Source organism: Scyliorhinus torazame, chromosome 12 (assembly GCF_047496885.1).
Source record: "Scyliorhinus torazame isolate Kashiwa2021f chromosome 12, sScyTor2.1, whole genome shotgun sequence".
NCBI lineage: Eukaryota > Metazoa > Chordata > Chondrichthyes > Carcharhiniformes > Scyliorhinidae > Scyliorhinus > Scyliorhinus torazame.
This window is the reverse complement of record NC_092718.1, coordinates 153,990,790-154,008,285: the sequence shown is the minus strand read 5'-3', so window position 1 is coordinate 154,008,285 and position 17,496 is coordinate 153,990,790. Positions and strand designations below refer to the sequence as shown.

General features: G+C 46.8%; 1 protein-coding gene across 1 annotated transcript in view; it reads left to right on the top strand.

Annotated features, from left to right (window-relative positions):
* Positions 1-1,212: 1,212 nt before the first annotated feature.
* Positions 1,213-17,496, top strand: part of LOC140387109 (scavenger receptor cysteine-rich domain-containing group B protein-like) — a 113,464-nt gene continuing 97,180 nt past the window's right edge. Inside the window, exons 1-3 of the mRNA XM_072470119.1 lie at positions 1,213-1,277; positions 13,572-13,633; positions 15,428-15,460. Coding sequence (XP_072326220.1) covers positions 1,213-1,277; positions 13,572-13,633; positions 15,428-15,460 — 160 coding nt within the window. The remainder of the gene's footprint in view (positions 1,278-13,571; positions 13,634-15,427; positions 15,461-17,496) is intronic.

Here is a 17,496-nt window from a genome sequence, read left to right as displayed (position 1 = left end):
CAGGCCATTTTCAGTTCAGTTCTGTTCTGGATGATGCTGGGACCACAAGTCAGGTTTTGCTCTTTGCTGTTTAGTAAAAATGAATTAATAGTCTTTGAAGCAGTGCAGACTTGTCTGAGGACAAGGGGGAGCTAAAACAAGTCAGTTGAAACAACTTTTGAAGACATACAGTTAGAGTTTCTGCATAGGTCTGACTGGAGTTAGATGTTTTCTATAAAGCAGTGACAAGAGATCTCTTTCTCAAAGAATAACTCTGTAAAGCAAGTATCTCTCTGTGCCATTGGTATTTAGGGTGGATTGAGAGCTGAGATGGTTTATTTTCTTATTGTTTAAGTGGGAATAAAGAAAGCAATTAAGAGTATTATATTCACTGTGTTACGTAGCATTGTTTAAGGGGTATGCTATTTTCTGGGGTGCTGGTAAAGATTTTAATACTCTGTTATTAATAAAGTTTGCTTTGATATACCATATCCCTATTTCTTTCGGCAATCACACTTGGAGTGAAGTATCTTTTTCTCACAATCTTACAAAATTAAACTAAAATATTGCTGTGGACTTGGAGTCACATATAGGCCACACCAGATAAGGATGACAGATTTCCTTCCCTAAAGGACATTAGTGAACCAGATGTTTTTTTGCGACAATCGACAATGGCTTTGTGGTCATTATTAGACTTGTATTCCAGATTTTTTTATTGAATTCAAATTCACCACCTGCATGGCGGGATTTGAACGTGGATCCACAGAGCATTACCCTGGATCTCTAGTTTACCAGTCCGGTGACAATACCACTACACCACCGCCACTCCAGTGTGGACATGGTGACTGTAGCCTGTGCTTCTAGTGTGACTCTGACGACTGTAGCCTGTGCTTCCAGTGTGGCCATGATGATTGTAGACTGTGCTTCCAGTGTGGCCTTGATGATTGTAGCCTGTGCTTCCAGTGCTATCTTGATGACTGTAGCCTGTGCTTCCAGTGCGACTGTGATGACTTTAGCTTGTGCATTCAGTGCTACCCTGATGACAGTAGCCTGCGCTTCCAGTGCGGCAACAATGACTGTAGTCTGTGCTTCCAGTCTGAACATGATGACTGTAGCCTATGCTTCCAGTGTGAACATGACGATTGCCTGTGCTTCCAGTGCAACCATGGTGACTGTAACGTGTTCCTCCAGTGCAGCCATGTGACTCTAGCCTGTGTTTCCGATGTGACCATGATGACTGTAGCCTGTGCTTTCAATGTGGTCATGATGCCTGGAGCGTGTGCTTATTCGTTCATGGGGTATGGGTTTCACAGGCTATCTCAGTAATATTGATTTATTGCCCATCCCTAATTGCCCTTTAAGGGGCAGTTAAGAGTCAACCACCTTGTTGTGGGTCTGGAGTCACATGTAGGCCAGACCAGGTAAGGACGACAGAATTCCTTCCCTAAAGGACATTAGTGAAACAGATGGGTTTTTACGACAATCGACAATGGCTTCATGTCATCATTAGGCTTTTCTTTTAATTCCAGATTTTTTTTATTGAATTCAAATTTCACCATCTGCCGTGGCGGAATTTGAATTGAGCCCAAGAGCATTACTCTGGGCCTCTGGTTTACCAGTCCAGTGACAATACCACTACGCCACCATCTCCTCAGTGTGGCCATGATGTCTGTAGCCTGTGCTTCCAGTGCAGCAACGACTGTAGCCTGTGCTTCCAGTGCGACTGTGATGACTGTAGCCTGTTCTTCCTGTGCTATCCTGATGACAGTAGCCTGTGCTTCCAGTGCGGCCATAACGACTGTAGCCTGTGCTTCCAATGTGAACATGACGACTATAGCCTGTGCTTCTAGTGTGGCTATGGTGACTGTAGCCTGTGCTTGAGTGTGAACATGACGACTATAGCCTGTGCTTCTAGTGTGGCCATGATGACTGCAGCCTGTGCTTGAGTGTGAACATGACGACTATAGCCTGTGCTTCTAGTGTGGCCATGATGACTGCAGCCTGTGCTTGAGTGTGAACATGACGACTATAGCCTGTGCTTCTAGTGTGGCCATGATGACTGCAGCCTGTGCTTGAGTGTGAACATGACGACTATAGCCTGTGCTTCCAGTCTGGCCATGTTGATTGTAGCTCATGCTTCCAGTGTGACCATGATGACTTTAGCCTGTGTTCCAGTGTGGCCATAATGACTGTAGCCCGTGTTTCCAGTGTGGCCATGATGACTGTAGCCTGTGCTTCCAGTGTTGCCATGTTGACTGTAGCCCATGCATCCAGTGTGGCCTTGCTGACTGTAAATGGTGCTTCCATGCAGCTGTCAGCTCTTTGATGGAAGCTGTTTGTGTTCCAATGGATGTTGTGACATCCGTCATCAGACACTGCATCATGTTGGACTCCACAGGTGTTGTTTTTGTTGCTTCTCTTCCCAGATCTAATGGTGCACAAGGTAGATTTTCATCGGTTTCCATAGTTAGTTTTTCCTGGCATAGGTGTCTAGTCTGAGAGTTACAGCTTCTGGGGCACCACTCTGCCTCAAGTGTAGCTGACCAGGAGTCTCTCTCTTACTTTAAAAAAATAATCTTTATTGTCACATGTAGGCTTGCATTAACAATGCAATGAAGTTACTGTGAAAAACCCCTAGTCGCCACATTCCGGCGCCTGTTCGGGTGCACAGAGGGAAAATTCAGAATGTTTAATTACCTAACAAGCACGTCTTTCGAGACATGTGGGAGCAAGCCGGTGCACCTGGAGGAAACCCACTCAGACACGGGGAGAACGTGCAGACAGTAACCCAAGCTGTGTTACCACTGTGTTACCGTGCCGCCCATTATTACCGCCTGCTATTTGAGTACTGGAAGGATTTTGCAGGTTCATACTCAAGCTGTTTGGCAGCATTATGATCACACCTTCCTTGGCCAGATTTGAACCCAGAGCTTCAGGCCCAGAGGCAGGGACATCACCCACTGCGCCACATGACTTGCACTCCACATGTCGATGAACATTATTTTGAATGATAGAATGTAAAAATAAAGCATGTTAAACTCTATAATATATTGGTTACATAGAACCATATGATTTCTACAATGCAGAAGGAGGCCATTCAGCCCATCAAGCCTACATTGAGTCTCCGAAAGAGCACCTACCCAGGCCGACTCCCCCACCCTATCTGCGTAACCTAACCTTTGCTTTCCGAAATCCAAACTAGGTTTTTTAAATAGCAGTGTTAAACAAAGCTTGCACTCTATTTTTTATAGTGAATTCATTCCAGAATTTTACACCAACCCCTTTTAGAATATCCTTGTCTTGGCATCTGTACAAGCTCTCAAACCACAGATTGTATTAAATTGACATCAAACATTTCATCTACCTCTGAAGACTGCTATTCCACTTTAAATCTAATTACTGCAACTGTCTCTTTAACTCAAAACACTTTGTTTACTCTTCCTTGAATTCTTCTGAACAATACCTTGGTCTCTGTTCTCTTAACTCCAGTCATCTTAAACATTCTTTCTGTTCTAATTCTCTGGTTACCTGGACTGTAACTTGTCCTTTAGGATATCTGCATCTTTGTAGCTCCTGTCCTGTCCAGTCTTTCTTCTGGCAGGGTGGGGAGCTGTTCAATCCCCGAGGTCCTGGGCGGGATTCTCCACTCCCGCGCCGAAGTGGCCGCGCCGTCGTGAATGCCGTCGAGGTTCACGACGGCGCGAAACGGCCCCTTTCCCGACCGATTCAGGCCCTGACAATGGGCTAGGATCGGGGCCACGTCATCTACACGCGCCAGGCCTTGTCGCCCGCGTAAAGACGGCGCCGCATAGATGACGCGGCCGGCGCCGCATAACGGGCGTCATCCGCGCATGCGCGGGTTGGCCGGCGCCAACCCGCGCATGCGTGGTTGTCGTCGTCTCTAAGTCTGCCCCGCAAGAAGATGGCGGACGGATCTTGCGGGGCCGCGGGAGGAAGGAGATCCTCCTTCAGAGAGGACGGCCCGCTGATCGGTGGGAACTATCGCGGGCCACCCCACATTTGAGGTACCCCCTGGTGCAGGATCCCCCCTCCCCCTCCCCCGCAGGCACCCCCCCCCCCCAGCGTTCATGCACTGCTCACGACGGCAGCGACCAGGTGTGGACGGCGCCGGGGGGAACCCGCCGTTTTGGCCTGGCCGCTCGGCCCATCCGGGCCTGAGAATAGCGGGGGTGCCGGAGAATCGCCATTTTGGGTGTCTCCGGCGATTCTCCGGCCTGCGGCCCGCGGAACTCGACGGGGCCGTTCCCGCCGCTTGGGAGAATCGTGGGAGGGCGTCGGACTGGCGTCCCGGGAAATCTTGGCGGCCCAGGTGATTCTCTCAACCGGCGCGGGAGTGGAGAATCTCACCCCCTGTCTCCAACTGCCCACAAATTCAGCTAAAATTAAACTTAAAACTTTTTTTCCTTAGAATGGCCTCCAGTTGCTAAGCAACCTCCACATCTTATTAATGCCTCATGTTGTAGCCCTCTCTAAGCACAATAGAAATACCTTTGGAACTTCACCAACCTCAGATACTGAAGCAGCGTGTGTCCAACTGCAGCAAGACCTGGACAATATCCATGTTTGGGCTGAGAAGTGGCAAGTAATAATTGAGCCATACAAGTGCCAGGCAATGACCATCTCCAATAAGAGAGAACCTAAACATCGCCCCTTGATATTTAATGACATTACCATGGCTGAATCCTCCACTATCAACATCCTGGGGGTTACCAGTGACCAGAAACTGAACTGGACTAGCTATGTAAATATTGTGGCTACCAGAACAGGTCAAAGGTGAGGAACCCTGTGGCCTCCTAACTCCCCAAAGCCTGTCCACCATTTACAAGGCAACAAGTCAGGAGTTTAATGGAATACTCTTCCCTTGCCTATATGAGTGCAGTTCCAAAAATACTCAAGAAACTCAGCACCAGCCAGGACAAAGCAGCCCGCTTGATTGCTACCCCTTCCACAAACATTCACTCCTTTCACCACCGACGAACAGTGGCAGCCATGTGTACCATCTACAAGATGCACTGCAGGAACTCACCAAGGTTCCTTAAGCAGCACCTTCCAAACCCACAATTACCACCATCTCTAGAAGGACAAGAGCAGTAGATACTAGGAACACCACATCTGGAAGTTCCCATCTAAGCCACACGCCATCCTGACTTGGAAATATATCGCCGTTCCTTCACTGTCGCTGGGTCAACATCCTGGAACTCCCTCCCTAACAGCACAATGGGTGTACCTACAATCCAGAGACTGCAGCGGTTGAAGAAGGAAGATCACCACCTGGTCTCAAGGGCAACTACGATGGGCAATAAATGCTGGTCAGTGACACCCACATCCTGTAAAATTCACTTTGGGTATAATATGTATTTGATCTTTTTCGGTGGTGACGTGTTATTTCATCAGGTACAGTTGCGTATTAGTCTCGTTAGAGAGAGTTCATGTAACAGCCTCATGTTTTGTGAAGTATGCTTTACATTTGTGTTGGCGGAGTGGTGTATTGTCTTCAGTTCAGTGAAGCTGTGGATCAGTCTTGTGATCAGTTGAGTTGAGTCCTGCCATCAATCAATTTGTGCAGAGTTATGCATTACATCAGGTAGTGTGGCATATTAGACTATTTCTGGTTGTAGCATGTATTAATCTCAAGATGGGTTCAAGTTTTTGACCCACGTTAGGTTGAGTCGTATGGGTCATGTATTAACCTCATATTCAACAGAGTTGTGTAGGCGACTTGAGTTGGGTACAGCCACGTATTCTCTAGAGTTACTCTAATGTTAGGCAGCATTATTTATTGGACTCTCACTTTGGTAGAGTTGTGTATTAATCTCATGTTGGGTAGAATGGGGGCTTTTCACAGTAACTTCATTGAAGCCTACTTGCGACAATAAGCGATTATTATTATTATTATTATTATTAAGCACGTAGTCATCTGCTTTAGGAAGAGTTGTGAATTAATCTTGCTTAAATAGATCTTGTAGCAGTTTCATATTTGGTGGAATCATGGGCGGGATTCTCCACTCCCGCGCCGAAGTGGCCGCACCGTCGTGAATGCCGTCGAGGTTCACGACGGCGCAAAAGGGCCCTGATCCCGACCAATTCAGGCCCTGACAATGGGCTAGGATCGGGGCCGCGTCATCTACACGCGCCAGGCCTTGTCGCCCGCGTAAAAGCAGCGCCGCATAGATGACGCAGCCGGTGCCGCATAACAGGCGTCATCCGCGCATGCGCGGGTTGGCCGGCGCCAACCCGCGCATGCGTGGTTGCCGTCGTCTCTAAGTCCGCCCCGCAAGAAGATGTCTGACGGATTTTGCGGGGCCGCGGAAGGAAGGAGGTCCTCCTTCAGAGGGGACGGCCCGACGATCGGTGGGCACCGATCGTGGGCCACCCCACATTTGAGGTACCCCCCCGGTGCAGGATCCCCCTCGCCCCCCCGCAGGCCGCCCCCCCCCCAGCGTTCATACACCGTTCACGACGGCAGCGACCAGGTGTCGACGGCGCCGGGGGGAACCCGCCGTTTTGGCCTGGCCGCTCGGCCCATCCGGGCCTGAGAATAGCGGGGGTGCCGGAGAATCACCATTTTGGGTGTCTCCGGCGATTCTCCGGCCTGCGGCCCGCGAAACTCGACCGGGCCGTTCCCGCCGCTTGGGAGAATCGCGGGAGGGCGTCGGACCGGCGTCCCGGGAAGTTTTGGCGGCCCAGGCGATTCTCCCAACCGGCGCGGGAGTGGAGAATCGCGCCCCATGTGTTTAAAGTAATTAGTAAATGAACCAGAGGTGACATGACAAGAAAAGCATTTAGCCAGCGTTGGGGGCCGGGTTAGCTCACTTGGCTAGACAGCTGGTTCATGACGCAGAGCGAGGCCAACTGTGTGGGTACAATTCCGTACCGGCTGAGGTTATTCATGAAGGCCCCACCTTCTCAACCTTGCCCCTCGCCTGAGGTGTGGGTGATCCTCAGGTTAAATCACCACCAGTCAACTCTTCCCCCTCAAAGGGGAAAACTGTCTATGGTCAACTGGGACTAAGGCGACTTTACCTTACCTCACCTCTGACCAAGAATACAATCTGATTAATAATAGCTTTCAAAACAGAATTGGATAAATACCTGAAGGGGAAAGATTGGCAGAGCAATGGGAAAGATTTGTGGGTTAGGTGGATTGGCCATGGTGTGAAGGTTAGGTGGGGTTATGGGGAAAGAGTAGGGGAATGGGCCTAGGTAGGGTTCTCTTTCAGAGGGTCGGTGCAGGTTCGATGGACCAAATGGCCTTTTCTGCACTGTAAGGATTCTATAATTCTATGAAAAGAATAGGAGAGTTGGACTCAAAAAGCCAGCGCCAGTGCAATGGACTGAATGGCCTCGGTCTGCATTGTGCGGGGTTACAGGGATAGGCTGGAGGTGTGGGCTTAAGTAGGGTGCTCATTCAAAGGGCTGGTGCAGACTTAATGGGTTGAATGGCCTCCTTCTGCACTGTAAATTCTATGATTCAATGTATTATTCCAAGATTCTACTGATCAGCAAAGTCATGTATCAGGTATCAGTATCCCACTCGGGTTGGGAAAGTTGTGTAGTAATTGCCTGTTCGGTAGTGTGGTATATTGGTCTCATGTTGGTTAAAGTCATTTATTGATGTCATTGTGGGAATGTGACAAAGGCAGATGTGTCGACTGAGAAAAGTAGAGAAAGCAGTCCAGCAGATTAAAAAAGCGAACAACACCCTCCCACCCACAAAACGATAAATGAAGACTCATCCTATTGTGTTACTGCAATGGCAGCTGCTGACAACAGGCCTTCATTTCTCGTCGGAGAAACAGAACGACACAAAATTTTGAAGTGGGAGACCAGAAACTGGAACCTAAAAAAGAAAATAATTGTACCCCCAGTCTCCCAGGAATGCACTGTCATGGAAAAACAATAGAACCATAGAATTCCTACAGTGCAGAAGGAGGCCATTCGGTCCATTGAGTCTGCACCGACCCTCTGAAAGAGCGCCTTAACTAGACCCACTTCCCCACCCTATCCCCATAGCCCTGTAACCCCACCTAACGTACACAAGTTTGGACACTAAGGTGCAATTTAGCATAACCAATCTGTACACCTTTGGACTTTGGGAGGAAACCGGAACACCCGGAGGAAACCCACGCAGACAGGGGGAGAATGTACATACTCCACACAATCACCCAAGGCAGGAATTGAACCCAGATCCCTGGCGCTGTGATGCAGCAGTGCTAACCACTGTGCCAACGTACTGCTCCCTGCAAAGTCATGATATACATTTTTCTTTTAAAAATGAGGCATTCTTGCTAATTATAAATCTTGATTTTTTAAAAAGGAAACACCTAGCATTTTCAGCAGCCGAATCAGACCATTATTTCCCCAATGGTTACCCCCTACAGTCACTCTTCTACATCCAAACCCCACTTTGCAAAGCTATTGTCCTCCTTTGGATCCAGTTATCAGAGACACTGCACCCTGACCTACTACCAACTCGTACATACAGACTCCAGGAATAATGTTATTTTTCAGAGTTGGGGCACAAATGTATAGTGGGAGTAAATGCTCCCTGCAAAATCATGCTCATGATAATGGGTGTGAATAGCTCCAACCTGTTTGACCACAGGACGAACACACCTTCCTTGACCATCAAGTCCTGGAGTGGGACTTGAACCCAGAGCTTCTGGTTCAGAGGCAGGGATGCTACTTGCTATGCCACAAAACCTCCCTAGTGAATGAGATTGACATTATGAAGGTTTTTCTTTCTTTCTTCGGGATGGAGCTTCAAATTAGATTTTTAACAACCTTGACAGAGGGGAAAACCACCCCATCCATCAGAGCTGACTTTGAACCAAATTTCTCGCATTTGGTTCCATGAGGAATATAAATTAAATTTCCTTTTGACATTTAAAGCTGTGTGAAATCCATGCAAACAGGAGGAGGGATGGTTTTTGTCATTTCCAATGGGATTTCATGGGAACCAGTCAGAGAAAATGGAAAGGAATGTTCACTGTCAAAGCAAATTCACAAGCCTGGTTAGGAAGAAGATACTGAGACGAGGATGATTGGTTGCGACTGTTCATTGCTCACTACAAACTCCCCACTCTCACACCCTTTCCCCAGTGCCAGCTGACTCCTCTTTATATCCACATCAGTGCATAATTAACTAATCAACATGCAACATTCATTTGATCACCTTAAATTACTGCGATTTAACATCCAAAAACAGAACCTATTCGAAACTAAAACCCAGTGTGCAAAGGAGCTCTTAAAAGGACAGAGATGGATTTTGGCATATATTTTTCATGGATGAGATTCTCCGTCCCGCTGCACCAGTTTTCGGTGTGGCACGCCCCCACAGGCAGCGGGATTCTCCGTCCCGCCAGCCGGCCAATGGGTTTTCCCATTGTGGGCAGTCCCACGCCGTCATGAAATCCCTGGTTGTGAGTGTGCTGCCAGCGCAATGGAGAATCCGGCCAGTGGAGAATCCAGTCCCATATGTTTTTTTTTACTCAATGACCTTTCAATGTTTTTAAAGTAGCAGAATGAAGTTATTTTTCTATTTGTCTCTGTGTTTTTCATCTTTTGGCACAAGAGAATGCTGGGGCGTGTCTATGTTAATTTCAAACAACAGGGCGGCCAATAATATCTGCAGAATTATAGGAAAGGCCACTTTTTGAACATAAATTTAGAGATCCCAATTATTTTTTTTTCCAATTAAGGGGCAATTTAGTGTGGCCAATCCACCTAACCTGCACCTCTTTGCGTTGTGGGGGTGAAACCCACGCAGACACGGCGAGAATGTGCAAATTCCACACAGACAGTGACCCAGGGCCGGTATCGAACCTCAACCGGGACCTGGGATTCATGTCACATTACATTCATCCCCCACCATCTGGCCTGCGAAGTCCTACCAACTGTCCTGGCTTGGTGCAATTCACACCTCTTTAACCTGGGGTTACCCCATCTCTGGATCTGTAAAGATTTAATCACCTGCTAATGGTCGCATTCCAAGCATTGTCTGGCATCTTTGAATCTGTCTATATATGTGTTTCTGGAACAGACCTCTTCATTCACCTGAGGAAGGAGCAGCGCTCCGAAAGCTAGTGACATCGAAACAAACCTGTTGGACTTTAACCTGGTGTTGTAAGACTTCGTACTGTATTCTGGTGCAAGCTGATCACCCTGTCCTCCTTCATCAACCATATAGTGGCATGAGATAATTTAAAAACAATTCTTAATTTTAATTATTTTGCATGAGACCTTAGATTGCAACCAAATTCCTCATTGTTCCTGCAGCTGCAGGAAGATTATAAATACCCTCATCTTTTATAGAAACAGGGAAACAGGAGTGGGCCATTCAGTCCCTCGAGCCTGTTCCACTCTTCAATTAGATTATGGTTGATCTGCATATGAATGCCATTTACTTGCCTTGGTTACATAGGAACATAGGAATTAGGAGCAGAAGTAGGCAATTTAGCCCTTCGAACCTGCCCACCATTCAATCAGATCATGGCTGATCTCTTCCTGGTTTCAAATCCACCTCCCCACCTATAACCCATATCCCTTTAACCTGTTTTTTATAGATCATAAACACCTATCTCTTCCTTGAAAACATTTAATGACTCAGATTCCACCGTACTATTAGACAGCGAGTTCCACAAATTCACCACCCTCTGCGAGGAGTAGTTCCTCCTCATCTCAGTTCTAAATCTATCACCTTTGAATCTATATCTGTGACCTCTCGTTTTAGGGGGCACCAGAATAGTTCTGCCATCCACGGTATGTTCTGGGCCTGGTGCACCAACTTAATTATGTTTCTTCTTAAATACTGGCTGCAGTTCCTGAAAAGCTACCATTGTATTGACTATTCAATACTCCATCCCAATATCATACAGACAAAGAACAATTGTTTATAATGCCTCCCCAGAATCTCTCCAAACTACTCCCACTTGGGTGCTGTAACTCAACCGTAAAATAGGCAGAAATACTGGCTGAAATGTAATGCTCCCCCCCCCTCACACCCTCCAAACAACAAGCTTAGAAGTGGTAAAAGGAGCCTTTAATCTGGCAGGAGGGTGTAATCTGGGGACCCTGCTGCCTTACAATTGTATTGACTATTCCACAAATTCACTACTCTCTGCGAGAAGTAGTTCCTCCTCATCTCAGTTCTAAATCTACCACCTTTGAATCTATATCCGTGACCTCTCGTTTTAGATTTCTACGTTTGTTTTACGTTTACTTTATCAATCCCATTTAGTATTTTTTGCGCCTAGATCAGATCCCCTCTCACCCTTTTGGTGATATCCGAACAGGTGGTCCAGTCTATGGTGGGAGCTCGGAAGGCATATTAACTGGAGCCCAGCCCTAAAGATCCACTAATACGCACAACAGAGGACCAGTATCAAGGAGCGACCCGAGGCCACACAGTTGAGTGAGGGGAAGATGGGGGTTACAGGAGAGGAGGCAGCCAGAGCCAAGGACAGGAGGTGGATTTCAGTAACCTTCCTTCCCAGTGCCGTGTTCCTCGATCAGGTACTGAGTGCTGTGCCTTTGAACCAGGGACACCCCACCTGAAATCCCGCAAGCAAACCTGACCAGGTTTAGCTTTTTAGGCTCCCCGTGTGGCGACACACCCGCCTGCTACTGATTAATACCAACAGCGGTGGGATGACACTGTTAGGTGTTGCCTCCTTGGGGGCCTCAATTAGCACCTGAGGGGAAAGGTCGTCAATGGACCTTCTAACCTTGCATTTAATTAGGTGGAGGCAGGAAGGTAGCAGGGTCCCCAGGCTGTACCCTCCTGCCAGATTAAAGGCCCCTCTCCCCACTTCTAAACTTGCTGTTGGGAGGATGTGAGGGGGGGGGGAGCATTAAATTTCAGCCAGTATTTCTGCCTATTTTACGGTTCAGTTACAGTGCGCAAGTGGGAGTAGTTTGGAGAGATTCTGGGGAGGCATTATAAACGATTGTTCTTTGTATGTATGATATTGGGATGGCGTAAACGCCTGGTTTCCCAATGTAAGGAAAATTACATAAACTCGAAGCAATAATACATGCATATTATAAAAATAATATTGTGTAGCATGCACTTAAAGGAACAAATGTAAAAACGAAGCTAACGGCATTAATCTTTCATCACACTGCCCTGGGGAAACACTTTGTAAAGTATTTTAAAGGCCATTACCAGCTGTTTTTAGAGGATAGAGGCCCTACAGTGTAGAAGGAGGCTATTTGGCCCAACATGTTTGTACCGACCCTCAGAAGAACACCCTAACTAGGCCCTTCCCAATCTCCATAGCCCCATCTAACCTGCACATTTTTGGACACTGAGGGGAAATTTTAGCATGGCCAATCGACCTAAACTGCACATCTTTGGATTGTCGGAGGAAACCGGTGCACCCAGGGGAAACCCACACAGAAGTGGGGAAAATGTGCAAACTCCACACAGACTGTACTTCAGTACATGTGACAATAAATCAATTAATCAATCAATCACCTAAGGCTGGAATCGAACCAAGGTCCCTGGCGCTGTGAGACAGCAGGGCTAACCAGCGTGCCACCGTGCCGCTCTTTACTGTATATGAAGGGACTGTGTCCAAGTTAAATTTTTCAGACACTTTCTTCCCTATGTGGCATTTTTGGTCATTTCTCTGCCTACCTGGAGACCCTTCCTGCGAAATAATATTCCCTGAGGCCGTCAGTAGGACAGCAGGTGGCCTCCATTACCTGTGCTGCACTCAAACCTAGTGCTCAGAGGACTGCTGCAGAAGGACCATAAGACCATAAGACATAGGAGCGGAAGTAAGGCCATTCGGCCCATCGAGTCCACTCCACCATTCAATCATGGCTGATTTTAGGAATGATTTTAGGACATTGTGGAGCACTTGATGCTTCTCCCCTCCAGGGGGCACCTGGCTTGAGTGATTGACCCTGAGCGGCTGAGGTCTGTTTGAGGAAATTTCCAGGTCAGACAATGTGAAGGCAAAACCCCCAAAATCCACAACAGAGTATGGCCCCACTACTGTCAAACATTACCCAGCCATCACGTAACCTTGTGTTTGTTCTCAGTGCAGGCAACATAAGCTCGCTGATGAGTCAACTCTCTCCCACCTCAGTGTATGACCAAGAGGAGGACTGATTTAAAACGGCGGCAGGAAATGGCTCTGAGGCTCCGCGCATTCGCACAGCTCAGAAGATGGAGGTTTTTTATCTGGTTGCTCTGTGTCCTAATCACCTCTGTAACTCTCCTAATGATTTCTCTGGTCATTCCCGGTAAGTTTAAAGTTCTGCTGTCGCTTGCTTTCAGTATGAGAGTGGGGTAAGGGGCTCCTCACTTTGAATCTTGAGTTTTGTCATTTTCAGCAAAGTTGCAGAAAAGAAATATGTAGCAATGGAGCTGACACCTGTCCAAGAGCTGACTCCTGCTAACTTGATGGTTTTGTTTTTGTTGGTACAGAATGCATTCTTCACACTTATTGAAAAGGTTCACATTAAAATTAAATTGGTGCTTTTACTTCCATGCAACTCGAGTCAGGACCATTAACACGCCCAATGGGATATTATTCTCTTCCCAATTTCTTTCACCACAGGATACGGAATCACGGGCAAGACCATCCTAACAATGGAGTGTTTTGCCAGGCTACTTTTAGAGGTCAGTTAGGTGTGAACTGGTGTGACAGTGGAGTCACACATAGGCCAGACAGGGAACAATGACAAGTTCCCTGCCCGGAAGGGTTTGGGTGAACAAGTTGGGTTTTAAAAAAAACAATCAGACATTTTCATGGTCATTTTATTAACACCAGCTTTTTATTGAATTTGAACTGGGTTGCCCATTCAGTGTTAGGAATTATTACATTACCATAACCCACGGTAGCACAGTGGGTAGCACTGTTGCTTCTCAGCTCCAGGGTCCCAGGTTCGATTCCCGCTTGGGTCGCTGTCTGTGCGGAGTCTGCACGTTCTCCACGTGTGTGCGTGGCTTTCCTCCGGGTGCTCCGATTTCCTCCCATAAGTCCCGAAAGACGTGCTGTTAGGTAATTTGGACATTCTGAATTCTCCCTCAGTGTACCTGAACACAGTAACTTTTCACAATAACTTCATTGCAGTGTCAGTCTACTTGTCATAATAATAATAATCACTTATTGTCACAAGTAGGCTTCAATGAAGTTACTGTGAAAGCCCCTAGTCGCCACATTCCGGCGCCTGTTCGGGGAGGCAGGTACAGGACAATAAAGATTATTTTTTTTAAAAGATTATTAAAGTAACCCAGATTGCAATGACTAGGAGCTAAATTTGAACTGATTCCTTCTGAGTACCAAGTAAATGTTTCAATCGTTTGAGACAGTGGTCACCTGCTACAATCCTCTTTTTTTTGCCTGTAAATTATTTAAAAAAATATTTTCGACCTTCCCTTTCCATCAGGTGGCTCTGTGCCAAGTCGTACCCAGTCTGCCCTAGTTTTTGACCTAAGGTTCATATTTCTGGCTCTTCGCGTTCAGAGTCGCAGATACAGTTCAACCTTTCATAGCCCACATTGCCCTCTACAGTCTCTCACAGAAACTGCAGCTGTCCTGTTATTCTGACAGCGGCAGTTGGTTGAATTGAACATTGAGATGTCAGGGTGAAACTGAAAGAGCAGAGGACTTCCTAATTATCGGGAAAAAACAAAAAACCCAATTAACGGCTGAACCTAAAGTCCTACGGCATACTAAGTAACCGTAGTCCCAGATGACCATAGGCTGCTTTCCCCTTTCAGGGGGAGAGCTGACTGATGGTGATTTAACCTGAGGATCACCACACCTCAGGAGAGGGGCAAGGTTGAGAAGGCGGAGCCTTCATGAATAACCTCAGCCAGTACAGGAATTGAACCCGCGTTGTTGGCCTCGCTTCGCATCATGAACCACCTGTCTAACCAACTGAGCTAAATCGGGCCCTGCATGCAGCATTCTGGGAGAGCATTCGGCCCATCGTGGCTGTCGACCCCTTGAAAGACCTGTCCTAATAATCCCTCTCTCCTGCTCATTTCCTGTTGCCCTCTTCTGACACTGAATCTTCTGGAGGTTTCTGCAGCGGCAAACGTCAAGTGGTCTGATGGACCTGGAAAAGGGTGGAGATGGGTCCAGGGTTGGCAGGCAGCGCAGAATGAGCAGGAGCAATGGGGTGCAGTGCCTTGCAGCGCTGTGCCAGCGAGAGAGTTACAGTGGATGATCGAGAGGACATCTGCTGAAATTCAATTGCAACATTTCATAGAGTATAAAGGCCAGAAAAGTCTGCTGGAAATGGGCGCGATAGTTACAGGAAGATACATTTCACACTTTTACAGGAAACACAGCCAAACACAGAACACAATATATTGTAGAGATAAGCATATCATTGATAAATAGGCGTATTTATCCACAAAGTCTCATTAAGGATTTACGTATTGTCTGTCTCTCCTTTCTCTCAGACATTGAACACATTTCGAAACGTGAAGTCACAAGTAAGTAGCCTGTTTGTAACTTTGGTCAGAGGGTTTTATGGTCCCCTGGGGTCTCGAGGGCTGGCGGGGAGGTTTTTTTTTTGAGGGGTTTTAATGAGGCTTTATGTGAGGGGGGCACTGGAAGGGTGGGCCAGCCAAGTGGAAGTGGCCTGGTTGCCACATTTTAAACAGGGGTGGTGGGGGGACTGACAATGGCAGGGACCATGCCTCCAGTAGCAGAAATGACAGACCTAAATGGCAAACCTTGAAAATGCAACATTTAATAATTTAATGGGTGTAGAACATAAGCAAGCAGAAAAATACACACACATGCACGACACAAACACACACAGCACTTGGACACAAATTGACGCATTAATGCAGATGCACGCAGACACATGAATACAAATGCATGGATGAACCCAAAGACACATGATTCCACACTTAAGCAATGAGTATATATGTTTGTATATATCTTAAGTATAATTGCCTTGATTTAAGGTGCTAACGTAACAAAGTTAATACAGGATGTGCATTGTCTGTTCCAAATTCCCATCCCCACAGTTTTTATTCAGAGACTAAGGGAATGAGGTGTCTCAGCTCCAGGAGAGAATTGTAACTTGCGGGCTGTGTTGATATGGCAATAAATCCAATAGACCCAGTCACCAGTAAATCTGTACGTCAGATCATCATGGGGAATGTTTCCTGGGGTAAATAATAGTTATTCTATGCACATAGGGCATGAATTCGAGAGGATTAGGGGTGACCCAGGCAATCTGAATAGTACGGTTCTAAGCAAATGCAGAAATACAGAACTGGATGGGAATGCAATGCTCCCATTCCCTGGGGGTCCTCATACTTGGTGCTACAGACAGGATGGGGTTTAACTTAAAACAGCCCTGATTTCTCTTCTGACCACCCATCCATACACAGAAAGGTGTTTTTGATTTTTATTTCCCTTTTTTATAAGTGGTGGTGTATTTCGCAACCCCTCAGTTTTGGTGTGATGCCATTTCTATTAATAATCCCACAGAAACTCGCGATAGGGTGAACTCAGAGGGTTAGTTTATTCATGCACACTTAAAATGCAGGAGGGGCTATCACTACGTAGATGCCTGTGCATCCGTACACTAAATGAGGGGTGGGGATAGAGAACATAAGAACTAGGAGCAGGAGTAGGCCATCTGGCCCCCCCCCCGAGCCTGCTCCACCTTTCAATGAGATCATGGCTGATCTTTTGTGGACTCAGCTCCACTTTCCTGCCCAAACACCATAACCCTTAATCCCTTTATTCTTCAAAAAACTATCGATCTATATTTTAAAAACATTTAATGAAGGAGCCTCAACTGCTTCATTGGGCAAGGAATTCCATAGATTCACAACCCTTTGGGTGAAGAGGTTCCTCCTAAACTCAGTCCTCAATCTACTTCCCCTTATTTTGAGGCTATGCCCCCTAGTTCTGCTTTCACCCGCCAGTGGAAACAACCTACCCGCATCTATCCTATCTAATCCCTTCATAATTTTATATGTTTCTATAAGATTCCCCCTCATCCTTCTAAATTCCAACGAGTACAGTCCCAGTCTACTCAACCTCTCCTCGTAATCCAACCCCTTCAGCTCTGGGATTAACCTAGTGAATCTCCTCTGCACACCCTCCAGCGCCAGTACGTCCTCTCTCAGGTAAGGAGACCAAAATTGAACACAATACTCCAGGTGTGGCCTCACTAACACCTTATACAATTGCAGCATAACCTCCCTAGTCTTAAACTCCATCCCTCGAGCAATGAAGGACAAAATTCCATTTGCCTTCTTAATCACCTGTTGCACCTGTAAACCAACTTTTTGCGACTCATGCAAAAAGTTGGTTCACACCCAGGTCTCTCTGCACAGCAGCATGTTTTAATATTTTATCATTTAAATAATAATCCCTTTTGCTGTTATTCCTACCAAAATGGATAATTTCACATCTGTCAACATTGTATTCCATCTGCCAGACCCTAGCCCATTCACTTAACCTATCCAAATCCCTCTGCAGACTTCCAGTATCCTCTGCACTT